This window comes from Bidens hawaiensis, unplaced genomic scaffold (genome assembly GCF_021521415.1).
Source record: "Bidens hawaiensis isolate Kalapana, Puna unplaced genomic scaffold, B.hawaiensis_p1.1 tig00011475_1, whole genome shotgun sequence".
Classification (NCBI taxonomy): Eukaryota; Viridiplantae; Streptophyta; class Magnoliopsida; order Asterales; family Asteraceae; genus Bidens; species Bidens hawaiensis.
Window position 1 is genome coordinate 392,049 of NW_027491898.1, and position 19,237 is coordinate 411,285.

The 19,237-nt window shown below is 36.5% G+C and overlaps 1 protein-coding gene across 1 annotated transcript; it reads left to right on the forward strand.

Moving 5' to 3' along the window:
- The first annotated feature begins 1,412 nt into the window (after window positions 1-1,412).
- Window positions 1,413-7,953, forward strand: LOC143538157 (histone-lysine N-methyltransferase ASHH3-like). Its single transcript, XM_077031771.1, has 18 exons — window positions 1,413-1,470; window positions 1,755-1,869; window positions 1,958-2,063; window positions 2,360-2,438; window positions 2,522-2,693; window positions 2,776-2,856; window positions 3,852-4,029; window positions 4,178-4,304; window positions 4,438-4,561; window positions 4,662-4,761; window positions 5,065-5,143; window positions 5,224-5,395; window positions 5,477-5,557; window positions 6,521-6,725; window positions 6,814-6,841; window positions 6,929-7,016; window positions 7,643-7,691; window positions 7,775-7,953. Exons 2-18 carry the CDS (start codon window positions 1,772-1,774, stop codon window positions 7,844-7,846), a joined length of 1,839 nt encoding a protein of 612 aa, XP_076887886.1. The 5' UTR covers window positions 1,413-1,470; window positions 1,755-1,771; the 3' UTR covers window positions 7,847-7,953.
- The last annotated feature ends 11,284 nt before the right edge of the window (window positions 7,954-19,237 follow it).

The window sequence follows — 19,237 nt, forward strand, 5'->3', positions numbered from 1 at the left end:
AGGCACAAATCCTTCTTAATGGTAATTGAAGATTAAACAAATTCAATAAACATTTTGATTAAATTCAAACATATTCGACAACAAATCCAACTCAAATTCAAGCATATAAATTGGAAATTAATTTAATCACAGGAAAAAGTAACACACATTGATGAATTAACCTAACCTGAAGAGAATCGGCAATGGTGGCCACCGAAGAAAACCTTGCAAGAGATGAGGATTTAATAGTCATCAACTGAAACACATACGGTATTCCGTCGATGTGTAATTACTAATTACTAATTACACATTATCGGTAGGTAAAAATCTTGTTGCGGATGATGTGTAAGGTCACGAAATTCAATTTATGTAAGATTGGTGTCTAGGGGGAGTTTGGGATTCCTATAACTTACAACTTAGTTATAATATAATTGTGTCTTTGATCTCGACATTTTGTTTTTTTCGTCAGTTTTTTTTAACGGGGACGATGGAGGAAACATTTTAGCTTTTTATTTACATTTTGAGTTATGATTTTCTTATTATTTTTTTTGAATTTATGTTTAAGGGGTTTTTTGTATGATCACAAATCCTTCTCGCACTTCTTATTTTTGTCTAACTTTACCCTAGATATATAATCCATAAATTCAAAAATTTTATGGATAAGTTTAATGCTTCCCCCTCAAGAACTTTTGTAAATTTAAATAATAGTTACAAATAATTATTCTTAATCTTTTACTCATATATTAACTATATTTTCACTTTTAACCCAACTTCTCATGATTTTTAAATGTTAATGATTTTTTATACGGTAATATCTTCTTTTTTTAAAAAATTGAACCATAAAAACGTGCATATTTTTCACTATAATTTGAATATGATATTGCTAGAGTTTTTTTTCCAGTTACAAAAAAAAAATTTATGTAGGGTGTTTGCGATATGGTTTTGATGGTTTTCAAATTAAACCGTGAACCAAATTGTTAGTTACGATTTATGTTGTCGAAAGCTGAAACCGTGGCTTTGAAAATTGAAAACAACTTAGCAAAAGCCAAACAATTCCGGAGTCGGTTGATTTGAAAACGCAACGCAAATCCCGACGGCAACAAAATAAAATCTAATCTAATCCGAGCATCATTTTCGCCGGTTATAAACTAAATCAAAATCAACTCAACTCAACTCTCCTCTGCTCTGATTCCGTTGCAGCAGCCGGTATGTTATTTTTATTCATCATCTCCACTTGCTATTCATTTATTCAATCGCTAGGGTTTCCAAAACTCATATCTATCTCAAAACACTATAGCTTTCATTTCATTTTCAAAATTCAGTGCTTTAATTTGCATTTCATGGTTTCATTCAACTCTGCTTAGGGTTTTTTAATTATGTGTTTTTGCTCTAGTGAAATGGGGCAGATGTCTGAGAGATTGCCAAAGGAGATTGAACTTCCTGACCGCCCGTTAGATAGTAACAAGCCTGACTTTACCTTAATAAGCCGCAGTATCCAATCCATGCTCCTTCACTTGTCGTTTACATTTTCATCTATGCACAAAACAATATATATATATATATATATATATATATATATATATATATATATATATATATATATATATATATATGCTAAGTTTAATATCATGCACACTTTATATATATATATATATCAATTCAACACTAACTATTCAGTATCATTAACAATTTAACTGATTTAAGACACTGAAATTGGAGACACCCATACTGACTGCATAGATTTTGATATTTGTTGAGATTAACATATGCCTAAGATATATATCCTACAAAGATGGTTACGAGTGGAGCTCCATGGGATTATGGAGTGTCCTGTTCCTGCAGCTCAACACCAGATTCTTCTGCTGTTTGTGCTAGAGATTGCCGCTCTGGGTAAGAACTAAACTAAACTGCAGCCTTTTGAATTAACTTTAGACACGCGCTCCAATTTGTAAACTGACAAGATAATTTCATGTTGCAGGATTCTAATGTTTAGCTATTCGACTAACTCTAAATGTGATGAATCGTGCCTTGATGCTTATATACCATTTGATCAAAGGCCCGTGAAGAAAATGAAGCTAGTGCAGGTGCTACATTAGTAACTTTGTGCTTATATCAGATTTCGCCAATAGGTGGTGGGTGATGCTTACCCATTTTGACCCATTTAAGCTTGTACATGTCATAGTGGCTCGTTTTGGCCCATTGTATAATTTGAGCAGACTTGAATTGATGCACGGTATAATTTTTCTAGACCCAAATGAACGTATAAGAGAACATCTTTTTTTTTACCTAAATCAACCCATTTCTTGAATAATGGGCGTAAGATGTGTGTAATGTCATTCTTTTTGTTTTACATCAATATTAAACTAACTTGCTTTCTTAGACTGAAAAATGTGGCTTTGGGGTTGTTTCTGAAGAGGATATCATGCAAGGGGAATTTATAATTGAATATGTGGGAGAAGGTAACATCTTTAGGTTATCAAATATACTCTCTCAGAAGTAAGAATGATATCTAACATTCTTTTTTTTTTTACCCTCGCTGCAGTTATTGATCACAAAACATGTGAAGAAAGGCTTTGGAGGCTCAAGGGTCAGGGGGAAACAAACTTTTACTTGTGCAAAGTTAACCGAAAAACGGTGATTGATGCTACACACAAAGGAAATATGTCAAGATATATGAATCATAGTTGTTCTCCAAATGCTGAGATGCAGAAATGGTTGTGTTCTTATCTTTTTTATCTGAAATAAGTCATAACATTATAACAAATGCAGTTGTCTAGATGTAGTTCATCTGTTCAGGACCGTTGATGGTGAAAAGAGAATGGTCATATTTGCTAGCCGGGATATAAAGAAGGGTGAGCACCTGACCTATGATTACAAGTATGTGCACATTTCTTTATTTAATTATATTTGACACTAATTTTTATAGAAGGGTTAATTTTTTGTGGCAAAAAGTGATTTATATATCAAAACCATCTGTTATTTTGCCACATCTACCGGTATCTGGAGTTGTAAACGAGCTGAGCTCTGCTAGTTTCGTACTATATATTCAAAGCTCGAGCTTGGCTCGTGAGAAGACTTTTAACCTCGAACTTGGCTAGCGAGAAATTTATAAGTTTGAGCTCGGCTCGTTTATAATAGTTAGTTAGTTATTTATCTTATACACACACAAACGTATAAAAGATTTTATATTATCTACATTCTAATTAAATACATAATATAATATATTTTATATAATTGTTTTTAGGGATTATACAACACAAACCAACATATAAATTTTATTTTATCTCACAGAAGTCCCTCAACAACTTTTTGCACATTGAAGTCCAACTACATGTTAAATTTGAACACACATTTGAAATTTTTTTTAAATCTTGTAGCCTATGAATGATCCAAATTGCTTAAAAAGCATCTGGGATAAAGAAAAAAAGTATAAGCCATGTAAGAAAGAAAGGAGATGTAAGCAAAACACAACCGGATGTACCCTTTCCAAGTTGTTTTGGAAAAATAATTTCACATTTTTGTTCAAATTTAACATGTAGAGGTACTTTAATGTGCAAAAAATGTTAACGGACTTTTGTGAGAAAAAATAGAAAGTATGTTGGTTTTTTATGATATGTGTGCTTATTTTTATTCTAACTATACATATAATTATTTTTATTGTTATGTAATAGATACTTACTGAAAGTTATTTATTTATATAAATAATAAAGCTCGTAGGCTCGCGAGTCTAGTTGAGCTCGTATATGAAGCTCGGGTTCGTTTATTAAACAAGTTTATTTTTAGGCTTGAGCTCAGGCGCCTTAGTTCGATCTTTTAGCGAGCCGTCCTTGAGCTCATTGTTTACACTTACTGGTCTCTAATCGAACTAGCAGGTTTTTGCGGTTTGGTGCAGACCAAGATTGCTACTGTGGTTCTTTGGGCTGTCGAGCGAAACTGGGAGTGAGGCCTAAAAAATCAAATGTCCCTTCAGATGCTGCAATAAAGATGGTTGCATGCCAGGTGGATATAAATACTCTAAAAGCAAAAGCACTTCTTTCTGGTAAAAAAGATGTATGCATGATGTTTCTCATAATAATTGAACAATATTTATTACGACGATAAACTGTAATCAATAACCATCACTTAGTTTATATCCTTACACACGAATCACCAATCAACGCCATATAATGTTTTGTTTATGTTGATTTTGTTAATGCAGAAGATTGAACACCGTGAAATGGGGCAAATGTTTGAAAGTTTGCCTAAGGAGATTGGAAAGCCTGTTGAGATTGGACTTCCTGACCATTTACATAAATCGAAACCTAACTTTACCAACATAACCCGCAGTATCCATTGTAATTGTTTAGATCTTGATGTGTGCTTCGCTTGGTTAATATGCTGTTTGACCATCTTTGTCTGTGTGTGTTTATATATTATATGTATCCGTCTGATTTTTGTTAAGATTAACATATACCTAAGATATATATCCAACTCCAACAAAAAAGGTTAAGAAACGAGTTCGAGTGGAGGAAGATGGAATATTTTGCTCTTGCAGCTCAACACCAGGTTCTTCTGGTGTTTGTGGTAGAGATTGCCACTGTGGGTAAGAACTAACTACTACTTGATATTTGAGAAAGAACTAGACTGTGGGTTTTGATTTTTGAATTAATTACAGACACTGACAAGATAAATTCTTGTTGCAGGATGCTATTTTCCACTTGTTCGTCTAACTGCAAATGTGATGAATCATGCCCTAACATACTATTCGATCAAAGGCCTGTGAAGAACCTGAAGCTAGTGCAGGTACTACATAAGTAAGTGTTATTAATATCAAGTTTTGCCAGTAGGTGGTGGGTGACGCTCACTCTTTTGGACCTCTTTTAGGTTAGCAAAGTTTATTTTTATGACCCATTTTGTTCCATTGTATAATTTGAGGAGACCTAAATGGACCTGTTGTATATTTTCGGTAGATCCAAATGAACCTGTAAGAGAGCATTTTCTTATACCTGAATCAACCCATTTCTTGAATAATGGGTGATAGTTGCAAGATGCATGGAATGTCATTGTCATTGTTTTATTTCATATTAAACTAACTTGCTTTCTTAGACTGAAAAATGTGGCTCGGGGGTTGTTGCTGGTGAGGATATCATGCAAGGGGAATTCATAATTGAATATCTGGGAGAAGGTAACATCTTTAAGTTATTAAGTATATTATCTCTCATTAGTAAGAATGATATCTGATTTTCCTGTTTTACCCTGATGCAGTTATTGATGACAAAACGTGTGAAGAAAGGCTTTGGAAAATGAAGGATAAGGGGGAAACAAACTTTTACTTGTGTGAGGTTAAACACGACATGGTGATTGATGCAACACACAAAGGAAATATATCAAGATATATAAATCATAGTTGTTCTCCAAATACTGAGATGCAGAAATGGTTGTTCTTATCTTTTTATTTCAAATACGTTATCATAACGTCATAACAAACACAGTTGTCTAATATAGTTCATCTGCTCAGGAGGATTGATGGTGAAACGAGAATCGCCATATTTGCAACCCGGGACATAAAGAAAGGCGAGAACCTGAACTATGATTACCGGTATGTGCAATTATATTTGACACACTACTTTTTTATATATGAGTTAAGTTTTTTGGGGCTAAAAGTGATTCAGATACCAAAATCACCTGTTATTTTGCCACCTCTACTGGTATCTAAGGGTGTAAATGAGCCGACCTCAGCTCGTTTCGAACTGCATATTTAAAGTCCGAGCTCAGTTTGTGAGAAAACCTTCAAGCTCGAACTTGGCTCATGAGAAAATTTTCAAGTTCGAGGTCATCTCGATTATTATAACTTGTTAATTATTTAATTATCTTATTTATATACATATATAAATATTTTGTATTATTTACAGTTTTAGTTATATACATAATATAATATATTTTATTGAGTTGTTTTTTAGGGCAAATATCATATAAAGCAACACATGTTCTATTTTATTCTTTCGGAAGGCGCTCAACAGCTTTTTGCATGTTAAAATCCCTCTGCATGTTAAAATTTTTAGTGATATTTCTTTTAGAACAACTTGTAACGGGTACACCCAATTTGTTGAACTGGGATAAAACAAATATAAGCCACATAAGGAAAAAAGGACACATAAGCAAAACAAGCTGATGTATTACTTCCAAGTTGTTTTGGAAAAAAAGGTTTTTCACAATTTGTTAAAATTCACCTGTAGAGGGACTTTTTTTGTGCGAAAAACTGTTAAGGGCTTTTGTGAGAAAAAGACAGTAAGTATGTTTATGATATTTGCTCTTATTTTTATTCTAACTATATATAAAATTATATTTATTATGTAACAGATGTTAAAAATTATTATATTTATATAAATAATAAAGCTCAACAGGCTCGCAAGCCTAGTTGAGCTCATATATGAAGCCTGGGTTCATTAAATAAACGAGTTTATATTTCGGCTTGAGCTGGGAGGCTCGGTTCGAGCTTTTAGCATTTGGAACCTCAGCTAGGCTTGTTTACACCCGTACTGCTCTCTAATAGATATAGCAGATTTGTGCAGTTTGGTGCAGACCAAGATTGTCACTGTTGTTCTTTGGGCTGTCGAACGAAACTGGGAGTGAGGCCTAATAAATCAAATTTCCCGAGGCCTAAAAAATCAAAATTGCCTGCTTCAGATGCTGCGAAAAAGATGGTTGCATGCCAGGCGGCTATAAATACTCTAAAAGCAAAGGATCTTCCTTCTGGTAGAAAAGATGTATGTATGATGTTTCTCATAATAACTGAGCAATATGTATTATGGCGGTAATCTGTAATCATGACTGATCCGACTATTTCTTATATAGGCTTACAAGAATGGCGCTCAACAAGCAGGTATTACTTATTTAATATTAAGATTGATTTGTATGAGTTAAAAAGATTTTTCAAGTGCAACTTAAGATCCTATTTTCCTGTTTATAGGATGTTCAAGTAGTGTCACTGATCACACAAACATACCGCATGATTGCATTGGGCAAGTTCTCGTGATTCGTAAGCCCGGGCCAAACAGGTATCATTTCAATTTGGTTGACTATACATATAATTGAATTCCCTAATCATTAACTTGTAACTAATAATTTGACATCATCAAGTGGTTTGATCCTGTGGGCAAACTGGGACTGGTGGTGACAAAGTAGGTGGGTTGGGTAATGGGTCAAAACGGGTTCGGTAGGGGTGTACATGGGTCGGTTTTGGGGTCAGGCGGAACGAAAACTGAAAAAACTGTTTTTTCTATATTTGGAAACCGTTCTGTTTTGGTTATTCTGGTTTTACTATTGGGGCCTGGAATTTTGGGTCAAAAAATTTGGCCAAAGTAATAAATTTGGACCTATATCTTCTGTTATTTAATGATTAATTGATTATTATACATTGGGTCTAAAATATTTGGGTTACACTCTTTATTAGTTTTTATATATTACTTAACATTCAAATTAATTATGGGAATCCTTAAACTCGGTTTGGTTCGGTTTTTGTTATATGCAAGACCGAAACCGAACTGAAAGTTTGTTTTTTACGATAACATAATATCAAACCGTCGGTTCTTTGTTTTGAGGCAAGATCGCCACCTCTTGTAGCGAAACATGAGTCATATATAATGTTTGTTAAAAAAATTATGTTCATGTTTGTATTTTCTAGATCATTTGGTATTGTTAAGCGATTTGACATTGGCACGAGAAAACACTTGGTAAGTATAGTTCTGTATCGGTTAGCATCTTGTTTATGATTGTTTTGACTATTCACCGTTGACCAAGTTCTATTTTCACATAGATCTTGTTCGAAAGTGGTGGTGCTGAGCTTCTTGATTTGACACAAGTTGATTGGGAGCTATGTAACTTTTAGCATGTGATGGTAAGACATTTTATTTGAGTTATGCTTTATGAACTCGTTGATTTGGGTTATGTTTTATGAACCTGTTGAGGATCAAAAGTGTAAAATGAAAAATTTAGCTAAAATGTGAACCGATTAAATGGATGGAAACTCTAAAATCACTTAGTTAATTGCTTTATTAATAAGTCTAGAGTATTACTGTATTAATATAAACTACACATAAAAAAGTGGACAAAGTTTGGATCATCCAACCTGATCCGTTTTACCCACTCAAATCTGCTTGTTTATTAAATTGCTGAATGCGTTGATTATGCATATAAAGGGACTTGGTATTTCTATACCTGGCAGAACCGGTGGGGTTGGGTAATGGGTCGTAACGAGTTCAGGTCAGAATGAGCCGATTTAAAAACGGTTACTTTGGTTTGGGTCAGAACGGGCAATTTAAAATGCATTCGTCAGGTTCTTTTCTTGTATGAATCAGCTCGAACTGCAAAAAGGTACAAATCTTTCATTGAAAACGAGTCTTCTTGGTCACGTCAATTTGGTCGAGATTCGGTGTCTTTTTAATGATATCTTACACATTGATTATTTACAGAAGATAGAAATAGTTTCTTGTTTTGGCTCGTTGACCAAACATGGATAAACATAACTAGTAGAACAACGAAGTGATAGTACATTTAACTAAATTTCACTAAGAAATGTCAACATGATAGTGGTGCAAATGGTTAAATTTTAGCGACAAATGTCAACACGTTATACTAGTTACGTTTATCTAGGTTTGTGTTTCCCTAGCAAACATATTCATCTGTTAAGACTTAAGAGGCGGCAAAATAGAGACTTGGTCAGAATGAGTAGCTTTTTTATTTTCTATACGTAATTAACATGCCAAAAATGCTTATCAAAATTTTTATATAAATACTAATATGTTATAATAAAATGATCCAGAGCTTTGTGCATTAGAAAGACACGGACTCTTGAACGGTTTGACCCGTTTCTTTTTAGTAGTTTAGTGTTTCTAAGCTTTCACATGACGTTATTGTACCTATTTGCAGTTTGATTTTGCTCCTGGGAGAAGAGAACCAGATAAACACATTTTTTAAAATGGCTTGCTTTGACCCGAACCAAAATAATCTGTTTTTACATCCATCTGATAGAATCATGAGTATTAATTTGTTTTCCCATGATCTTGTTATTTTATTTTTGACTTTTTTTTAATGACAACTGCATTATTGACAACACCACCAGACCCTTAGAACAGGCCCTTCAAAAGTTACAGCATAAACAAAAGAGAGACAAATTTGATCAATTTCACAATTTTGATTTTGGAAATACAAAACGCGTGTTGTTGAAGATCATGCTGTTTCTGTATCTTCATATAGTCCATAAGGTTACATTAAAAAAACCCGCTTGAATCTTCTTTTTTTTTTTAATCCTCGTGTTGTATCGCCCCAAATTCCAAAAGTTATCCAAGATAACATTCGTAGGAACAGGAATATCAAGCCACAAACGTACCTGCCACCACACTGTTCCAGCCACCATACACGATTTGAGAAGGTGATTTGTGAATTCTTGCATATACCCGCAATTATCCTCGGACAATGTCATCCCCTGGAACATCAACAGTCTAGACGAATCGTGTTCAGTTCTGATTTCCATACAAAATAGTTGACCTTAATAGGGACCCGATCATTCAAAGGAAATGCCCAATTTACCTGACCTTCACCAATCGCCTTTTTCAAGTCGTCCTTTACAAGTTTAACTTTCAACTCATAGCACTAGGCATCATCGATTTGCTTCGTCAATAATCTTACAATCGTTTAAAGGGCCGTAAGTTCACCTATTTCTTTCCATTCAAAATCTATGTTCGGATTTCTAGCTCATTTCCAGGCGGGCCTTGTAGTGCACTGCACCCATGGTGCAGATCTTTGTGTGGGCCAAGATGGGCCCACCTAGCCTTTTCATTAAGCAGCGTAATTTTTCTGAAAATCCAAATGATTGTTCTAGAACCTCAGTCCTGCTCATATTATTCTAATTTTCTGCTTGGCATTCTTCGCTTATAGTGTGTATTTCTTTTTCAAAGCATCAATCTCCGTCCATCGACCGTAGCCAATGTTTGTTTCGGCAGGTGGTGCCCTGTTGTCATCGATGTGAGCGAGCACCTTGTAAGCCATATCATGTAGTTTGAAGAGTTTAGTCCACCAAGATGAAGAGGGGCAGCCATTTGTATCACTTGAACAAAAAGAAGAAATGTTTATTCCCAATGTTATTCTTGCATATAAAACGCTACTTTTGAAAGGAAATTTTAATACGTGTATATAAACTTGTTGAATCAAAATATACTTTTGGGCATGAATTAGTATAAAGTGAAATTTAAAAATAAATTGGGTAGTGTTCATAACAAAGTTGGGAGGATTTGAATTGTATGTGGCATTGAGTAACGCCGCTGTAAAACGCTAGATAGAGTTTGTAACGACACCTCAACACTGAATGTGATGGTTTTTTTGACTAATTATAAACAATGTTTTGAGTATAAAAACATGTGTTTAACAGTATATATTAAGATGATAAGATACAAGTTTAGCAACTATGCAGTCAATATTGAGTTTGACCCAAATATGATCACCTGTATTTTCGATACCACAAACATTACTTGAAAATTTAGTTCAAAAGGCATAAATAAAGATTTAAGGAATTTTAAACGAAAATATTGGAACGATCACATCACACTAATCTGCTTAATTTATGATTTCTTTGTCATAATGTTTAAGACATCATCATCATCATGCAGTGCACAAAACAAGCTCAAGAAACCACCCAACGCATTTGATAAACCTAACACGCAACTTACCCTACTCGATAGGGCGGTGCCATGAATAGGCCTTTCTATACTCACTTCCAAATAATAAGATGAGTAAACGATTTAGCGGTTTCGAGTTTAAACTTTCTTGATAATCTGCACAACATCTTCATCTTCAAGCTCATGTTCCTATCATTTATTAAGAAATTATAAGAATCATTATTAACATTATCCCAGGGGACCTGTTAATCACCTTATGCATAAAAACGACTACTATTTTAATATTGTAACGCTTTTAAGCATATTTAACGTGCTAATTATCAATAAATGAAAATGGACCGTTTACCTTGCCAACTCTTTGCTGCTTGTGTTTTGCACTAGAACCCCAGACCAATGCACTGCATCTAAGTATTAAATCAGTGAAAAAACTGTTACGATAAAATATCATATTTTGTTATCACCAATAACTAAATATTTCTAGTTTCACGATAATTACTACAGAAAAATCAGTTACTACTTAAACTGCTTAAGCATGTCCTTGTGGATTCTAAAGCAGAAATCCTCGGCGGTTTTCTTTTTAGACGAAAGAATTACAGGGTCTTCATAATCCGGATTCATCCCTTTCGGTTTCGTGTAAATATGGGTCAAATTTAAATATTCCCATATCATTTCTAGCAGACCATCAAGGTTCCACTCCAAGTGAGCACTGTAACACATCATTTAAATATTACTATACTAGTTTGAGACCCATCTACTATACGGGTAGTTTGTGAGAATATAATATTTAATAAATAATCGATATACAAGAAACAATAAACTTATTAAACAGTATTATTACACAGTCGTTGTACAATAGTCTTTAAAACATTTTTAAAGTAAAAGATATCATAAATATCAAATATTTGAAAAAAAAAGGAATTAAATATTAAATTAATAAATTTTGAAACATAAATTTTAAGAATGGTATATATTATTTTATTAATATTATAAATTTGTTAAAAATGATAAGGTTTAACGTGGGAGTGACAAGTAGCAAAACTTGTAGCCTTTTATTAGAGAGTATAAAAGTATAGATCATTAGCACCAATAGCTAAATATTAAAAAAGGTTACTATCCTACCATACAAGATGCCAAACATCAGTCTATTTTTAATTTCTCAAATTTAGGATACCAAGTGGAAAGAAACTAGGAATGTTCAAAGCTGTTGAAACAGACCAACCGCCAAAACCGAGCTAAATTGGTCGAATTAGGAGTAATATGGTTCGGTTTACGGTTTGAAAAACCAAGTTTCGCGATTGGTTTTATTGTTTAAGGTTTGGAACCGACCGAGATATTATGTAAAAAGGGTATAACATTTATAAGTACTTTTTATTTATATAATTTTAATAAAATGTCCTAAGCAGCACCACATAGTAGTCCATGAACTCTTAAACGGAACCAATTATTGTTCTTGTAAACCATTTTCGACAGTTGGGCCTGATTTTACAAAACATCACAGATAATGAAATACAAAGAATTTGAATCAATTATAGCGACCACACCAATGAATAAGAGGCCAAGTGGCTAACAGTCTAATTAATCTGATAACTACAAGTATGAATTTCAATAAATAAGTTCAAAAATATCATTCAATTCTACTCAGTACATGTATTCTACAATAGTAAAACCAAAAATACGAAGTTAACTCGTCCTGAACTATTTACAAGAATTTGAAAATGCGTGCAGTTTCCAAACAATTTAAGTAGAAGTTAAGTCTAATTGCATAGATAGCTCTGAATCTGAAGTAGAATGAAGCAATTTATCTAAACTGTCAAGAAGTACTTCATCCTATAATCTGTGATGGCATTTCGTAATATTAAGCCTGTCTTAACATAAATGTACTAATGCAGTAACGCTGCATTCAAACTTTGGACCCATAGTCATCATTTACAAAAGGCATTCTACCACAGTATCACACACTTTAGTCCAAAACTTAATATGCAGGCTTATATTTATAATTGTTTACACAAATTAAATGCAATGCTATTTTGCAGCACTGGTGTAACATCCCGAAATTTCCAAAATGATATTAATTATATTACTTAATAATAGAGGGAAAGTTTACTCGGGTTATCGGGAAATAAATAAATAGAGTAGGAGTTGGTATGGGTCGGGCTAGTGTTGGGTAATGGATATGGGTTATGAAAGAAGGAAGGAGAGTCCATGGGCTTAAGCCCATGATCCCTAAATATAAATACCATTAACCACCATTTAATCCTCATTTCCATACACACACACCCAAAACACACACAACCCGAACCAAGATCCGAAGGCGAAAACCCGAGCTTGTTGGTGCTGGAACGTCGTGACGGACCAAAACAACATCAAGGCTTAACCGGGTTCGTAGTTCGACTCGTTCAAGGTACGTTTATAGTTAGAAATCGTTCGTATAGGTTCGGTTTGATTTGAGAAATGATAGATCTGAGTTTGTATGGTAAAAACGAATCCAACAAAGCTAATCTTACTGAAAATGGTTAAGATTTGATGGGTTAATCGATTGATAAAAGAACCCGTAACCTATATGCCTAAATCGCACCCTTTAAACATCGATGTTAGGTCGATTTGATGGTTGGGGTTTATAGGCGCTGGTCAGACGATCCCGTGGGTACCTAAATCGAGTTATTTGGTTAAGAAACGAAGGTGATTAAGGGATTTAAGAACGAACAGTAGCTGCAGACGACAACTTCGCCTGCAAGCTAAGTTCGCCTGATGAACTTCGCCTGCAAGCTAAGTTCGCCTGATGACAACTTCGCCTAAAGCCAAGTTCTCCTGATGACAACTTCGCCTGCAAGCTAAGTTCGCCTGATGACAACTTCGCCTAAAGCCAAGTTCGCCTGATGACAACTTCGCCTAAAGCCAAGTTCGCCTGATGACAACTTTGCCTAAAGCTAAGTTCGCCTAAGGTTTAACTTCGCCTAAAGCTAAGTTCGCCTAAGGTTTAACTTCGCCTAAAGTCAAGTTCGATTAGAGAATAGATTAAAACGATAAGTAAAAGTAAGCTAATACTAGGCCACCAGATTAGATCAGGCGAGTATTGATACGTGTAACTTATACAGTCAGCCGAGCTCAGTTAAAGAAGGGATTTACAACTATCAGAGGAAGAAGCAGAGTTCAGGTGAGTTTCTAGCCCCATTCCTTGTTATGTTTTCGGAGCTGTGTGCATACTCGATGTGTTGTTAATACATTTATCCTAAGTGATAAGTGTATGCCATATGTGATATATGTGATGGATATGAATGATTGCTTGTCGGTACGCGAACGATCTTCGGATATTGCGCGTACTGTCAGGTTAAAAATAAAGGTACGAATATTATATATCGAGATGTATGAATATTACAAATGAATACTTGTCGGGGCGTGAACGATCTTCGGATATTGCACGTAACGACAAGGGGTATGGTTGTTAAATGAAGGATGTAAAGAACGCCTAGAATGTTTTTATGCTATAATGTAATTATTGTATATGTGAAGTATGTGTATACAGGTACACGAATGGTATGTGAGTTCTACGTTCGACATAGTAAGTTAGGATGGCAAATCCCTCTAGCTTCTGTCGGACATAGACTCGGCTGGTGATGGCGTAGTTAAGGACTGCGAGCCTTATACGTGATGTAGATGATAGATATAAACGTAGATAGAGACGGTAGGCCTTATACGTGTTATAGGAGATAGACGCCAACGTAGATAAGGACGGCGGACCTTATACGTAACGTAGATAAGGACCGCGGACCTTATACGTAATATAGGTAGGCGTCAGCACAGGAAAGGACTGTGGACCTTATACGTGCTTTAGCATGGGGGAGGACTGCGGACCTCGTACGTGCTATGAATTAGGTTGCAACATAGGGAAGGATCGTGGACCTTGTACGTGTTGTGGATGTATGATGGTATAGGGAAGGATCGCGGACCTTGTACGTACCATGAATGGTGAACATAGGTAAGGACGGCGGACCTTTTACGTGTTCACGACCTTGGGTACAGGTATAGACGGCGGACTATGAACGTACTCTCGGTAGACTGAGGTTAGTGATTGTAGATATGTATGTACGTATGGTAGTAAGTATGTATGTAGAACAGAAGGGTAATTGGTTAAGTATGGATATGTATCTTCAGATATGTATGTATGTGTATGTATTGTGTGGCGTCCGATTAACTAGAACTCACTCAGCGTAGCTGACTTTTAGTATGCACGCAGGTGAGTAGGATGAGGCAGCTCGCTTGAGGAGACACGTGGCACTGAATAAGAGGCTGGCATCGGAAGACTCAAGACGTTTAAGTTAATGTTCGTTAATTTTGAAAGACAAAATGATGTTTTAAGACAAGACGTGTTTTGTTATGAAATGTTTTATGAAAGTTTTTATATTCCGCGAATGTTTTAATTAACTCTGATATTTAGAACTGCGTTTATGAGTAAATCCAACGCTAAAGTAGGGCTACCGGTGTCGGGGCCTTACAAGTTGGTATCAGAGCATAAGTTCGAGAGATTTAAGCATCCTACATGCTTAGACTCGAACAGAGAATGAGATTTAAAATGAGAAAGAAAGAAGATGCCAGTTCAAGATAGCCATGTGTCACTCAAGCAAGCTCAGTAAAGGTAAAGTGTATGGTAAATGGTGTATGTTAATGTTGGCTTATTTGCTAAATGAAGAATGAGTGCAGGTTAGGGATAGGAATAATTGATTGTTTGATTTGACTAACTGCTTAAGTAGAACCAGCACAAAGAGACTCATAAAGGGAAGTGTATGGAAAGCAACGTGATCAGCTAGTCACAGCTGGCCATTGTTATTACCTGTTAGCCTTGCTATCCTTGTACTAAATAGTTCCTTGAGTGATGATGTTTGTGTTTTCCCTTTTAGAATACTAATGGCTGGAGCAAGAAGGTTTGTTGGTAAGGGAGGTCACACTGGACGTCCTCTTGGAATACGCGTTGTCCGAGAACCTTCGGAAGAACTAGTTACTACCACGAAAAAGGAGAAAAGTGAAACTTTGCAAGGACCAAGCAGCAATGAAGGGTATCATCTGGATCCTGTTGCTCAATTTGCCATTTCTTACGCTGCAGCTGCTGCAGAGAAGAAATTTCGTACTGACAAGTCTGCCGAAAACCATGCAAGGGCCACTGAGAAGGCAGGAGAAGACGGTAAGAAGGGTGATGATGATAAGGGAGGAGCGAAAGGAACCAAAAGATCTGTAGATGTCGTGGAGTATGCGGGGAAAAAGATACCAAAGGTTGCGGGGAGGGAAACATGCAAAGTGTGCGGGAAGATGCACCTAGGAGAATGCAAGGCTGGTCCAAATCAGTGCTACCGATGTGGGAAGAAGGGACACATAACTCGTGATTGCACCGAGGACCAGAAATGTTATAGGTGTGGCAAGTCGGGTCACTTAGCTAGAGATTGTGGGGGAGCAATAACGGTGGAGGAAAAGAAGGAAAAGAAATGGGCTACCTCTGCTAAGCGGTCTGGCGAGATGGTGACAACAACTGATGAGAGGAAGGCCAAGGTTGGGAACAAGGATGCATGTAAGACATGTGGGCGAGTGCACCAGGGAGAATGCAGGACTAGGACAGACAGGTGCTATCGGTGTGGAAAGAGTGGGCATTACTCCCGAGAATGCCCTGATAGTCCAAAGTGCTTCAAATGCGAAAAAGCTGACCACATGGCTAGGGATTGCAAGGAATCAGGGGCGGGAGGTGCGAAAGGATAAAGACTTGGGGAAACTGCAGAGAGGAACACCTGATGAAGGAATAATTGCTCATGCAATGGTTTTATTAAGTTACTTTTGCTTAAGGACTTGTTTTGTGTTAAGGTTTAAAACTTATGTTTATCAGTGACGTGTAATATATTGAGTTTGGTTATGAATGATTATTATGCTATGATGAAAGGTTGTTTTAGACAATAGTGTTAAAAGTACTAATCGAAGCCTTGGAAGGATGAGATGAGTCTTGGTACATCGAGGGTCTCATGGACGAGCTACCTTAAATAGCTAAAACACATGACCACCATTCGATGACTACAAGTCAGGAGTAAGAAGGATAACTCAGAAAGCAAAGACGATTCAATAAAGTGTGTAAATATAAGAAGTTTTCCTTTTATAGGGAATAAGTTAGGTTTCGGGGACGAAACCTCTTTAAGGAGGGAAGACTTGTAACATCCCGAAATTTCCAAAATGATATTAATTATATTACTTATTAATAGAAGGAAAGTTTACTCGGGTTATCGGGAAATAAATAAATAGAGTAGGAGTTGGTATGGGTCGGGCTAGTGTTGGGTAATGGATATGGGTTATGAAAGAAGGAAGGAGAGTCCATGGGCTTAAGCCCATGATCCCTAAATATAAATACCATTAACCACCATTTAATCCTCATTTCCATACACACACACCCAAAACACACACAACCCGAACCAAGATCCGAAGGCGAAACCCGAGCTTGTTGGTGCTGGAACGTCGTGACGGACCAAAACAACATCAAGGCTTAACCGGGTTCGTAGTTCGACTCGTTCAAGGTACGTTTATAGTTAGAAATCGTTCGTATAGGTTCGGTTTGATTTGAGAAATGATAGATCTGAGTTTGTATGGTAAAAACGAATCCAACAAAGCTAATCTTACTGAAAATGGTTAAGATTTGATGGGTTAATCGATTGATAAAAGAACCCGTAACCTATATGCCTAAATCGCACCCTTTAAACATCGATGTTATGTCGATTTGATGGTTGGGGTTTATAGGCGCTGGTCAGACGATCCCGTGGGTACCTAAATCGAGTTATTTGGTTAAGAAACGAAGGTGATTAAGGGATTTAAGAACGAACAGTAGCTGCAGACGACAACTTCGCCTGCAAGCTAAGTTCGCCTGATGAACTTCGCCTGCAAGCTAAGTTCGCCTGATGACAACTTCGCCTAAAGCCAAGTTCGCCTGATGACAACTTCGCCTGCAAGCTAAGTTCGCCTGATGACAACTTCGCCTAAAGCCAAGTTCGCCTGATGACAACTTCGCCTAAAGCTAAGTTCGCCTAAGGTTTAACTTCGCCTAAAGCTAAGTTCGCCTAAGGTTTAACTTCGCCTAAAGTCAAGTTCGACTAGAGAATAGATTAAAACGATAAGTAAAAGTAAGCTAATACTAGGCCACCAGATTAGATCAGGCGAGTATTGATACGTGTAACTTATACAGTCAGCCGAGCTCAGTTAAAGAAGGGATTTACAACTATCAGAGGAAGAAGCAGAGTTCAGGTGAGTTTCTAGCCCCATTCCTTGTTATGTTTTCGGAGCTGTGTGCATACTCGATGTGTTGTTAATACATTTATCCTAAGTGATAAGTGTATGCCATATGTGATATATGTGATGGATATGAATGATTGCTTGTCGGTACGCGAACGATCTTTGGATATTGCGCGTACTGTCAGGTTAAAAATAAAGGTACGAATATTATATATCGAGATGTATGAATATTACAAATGAATACTTGTCGGGGCGTGAACGATCTTCGGATATTGCACGTAACGACAAGGGGTATGGTTGTTAAATGAAGGATGTAAAGAACGCCTAGAATGTTTTTATGCTATAATGTAATTATTGTATATGTGAAGTATGTGTATACAGGTACACGAATGGTATGTGAGTTCTACGTTCGACATAGTAAGTTAGGATGGCAAATCCCTCTAGCTTCTGTCGGACATAGACTCGGCTGGTGATGGCGTAGTTAAGGACTGCGAGCCTTATACGTGATGTAGATGATAGATATAAACGTAGATAGAGACGGTAGGCCTTATACGTGTTATAGGAGATAGACGCCAACGTAGATAAGGACGGCGGACCTTATACGTAACGTAGATAAGGACCGCGGACCTTATACGTAATATAGGTAGGCGTCAGCACAGGAAAGGACTGTGGACCTTATACGTGCTTTAGCATGGGGGAGGACTGCGGACCTCGTACGTGCTATGAATTAGGTTGCAACATAGGGAAGGATCGTGGACCTTGTACGTGTTGTGGATGTATGATGGTATAGGGAAGGATCGCGGACCTTGTACGTACCATGAATGGTGAACATAGGTAAGGACGGCGGACCTTTTACGTGTTCACGACCTTGGGTACAGGTATAGACGGCGGACTATGAACGTACTCTCGGTAGACTGAGGTTAGTGATTGTAGATATGTATGTACGTATGGTAGTAAGTATGTATGTAGAACAGAAGGGTAATTGGTTAAGTATGGATATGTATCTTCAGATATGTATGTATGTGTATGTATTGTGTGGCGTCCGATTAACTAGAACTCACTCAGCGTAGCTGACTTTTAGTATGCACGCAGGTGAGTAGGATGAGGCAGCTCGCTTGAGGAGACACGTGGCACTGAATAAGAGGCTGGCATCGGAAGACTCAAGACGTTTAAGTTAATGTTCGTTAATTTTGAAAGACAAAATGATGTTTTAAGACAAGACGTGTTTTGTTATGAAATGTTTTATGAAAGTTTTTATATTCCGCGAATGTTTTAATTAACTCTGATATTTAGAACTGCGTTTATGAGTAAATCCAACGCTAAAGTAGGGCTACCGGTGTCGGGGCCTTACAAGT

Excerpts from the sequence above, each read along its gene's own strand:
- LOC143538157 (XM_077031771.1), top strand. The coding sequence starts at position 1,772 with ATGGTTACGAGTGGAGCTCCATGGGATTATGGAGTGTCCTGTTCCTGC. Across the intron at positions 4,762-5,064 it reads AGAACCTGAAGCTAGTGCAG|ACTGAAAAATGTGGCTCGGG; the intron begins GTACTACATAAG and ends TTGCTTTCTTAG. Across the intron at positions 6,842-6,928 it reads GAATGGCGCTCAACAAGCAG|GATGTTCAAGTAGTGTCACT; the intron begins GTATTACTTATT and ends TCCTGTTTATAG.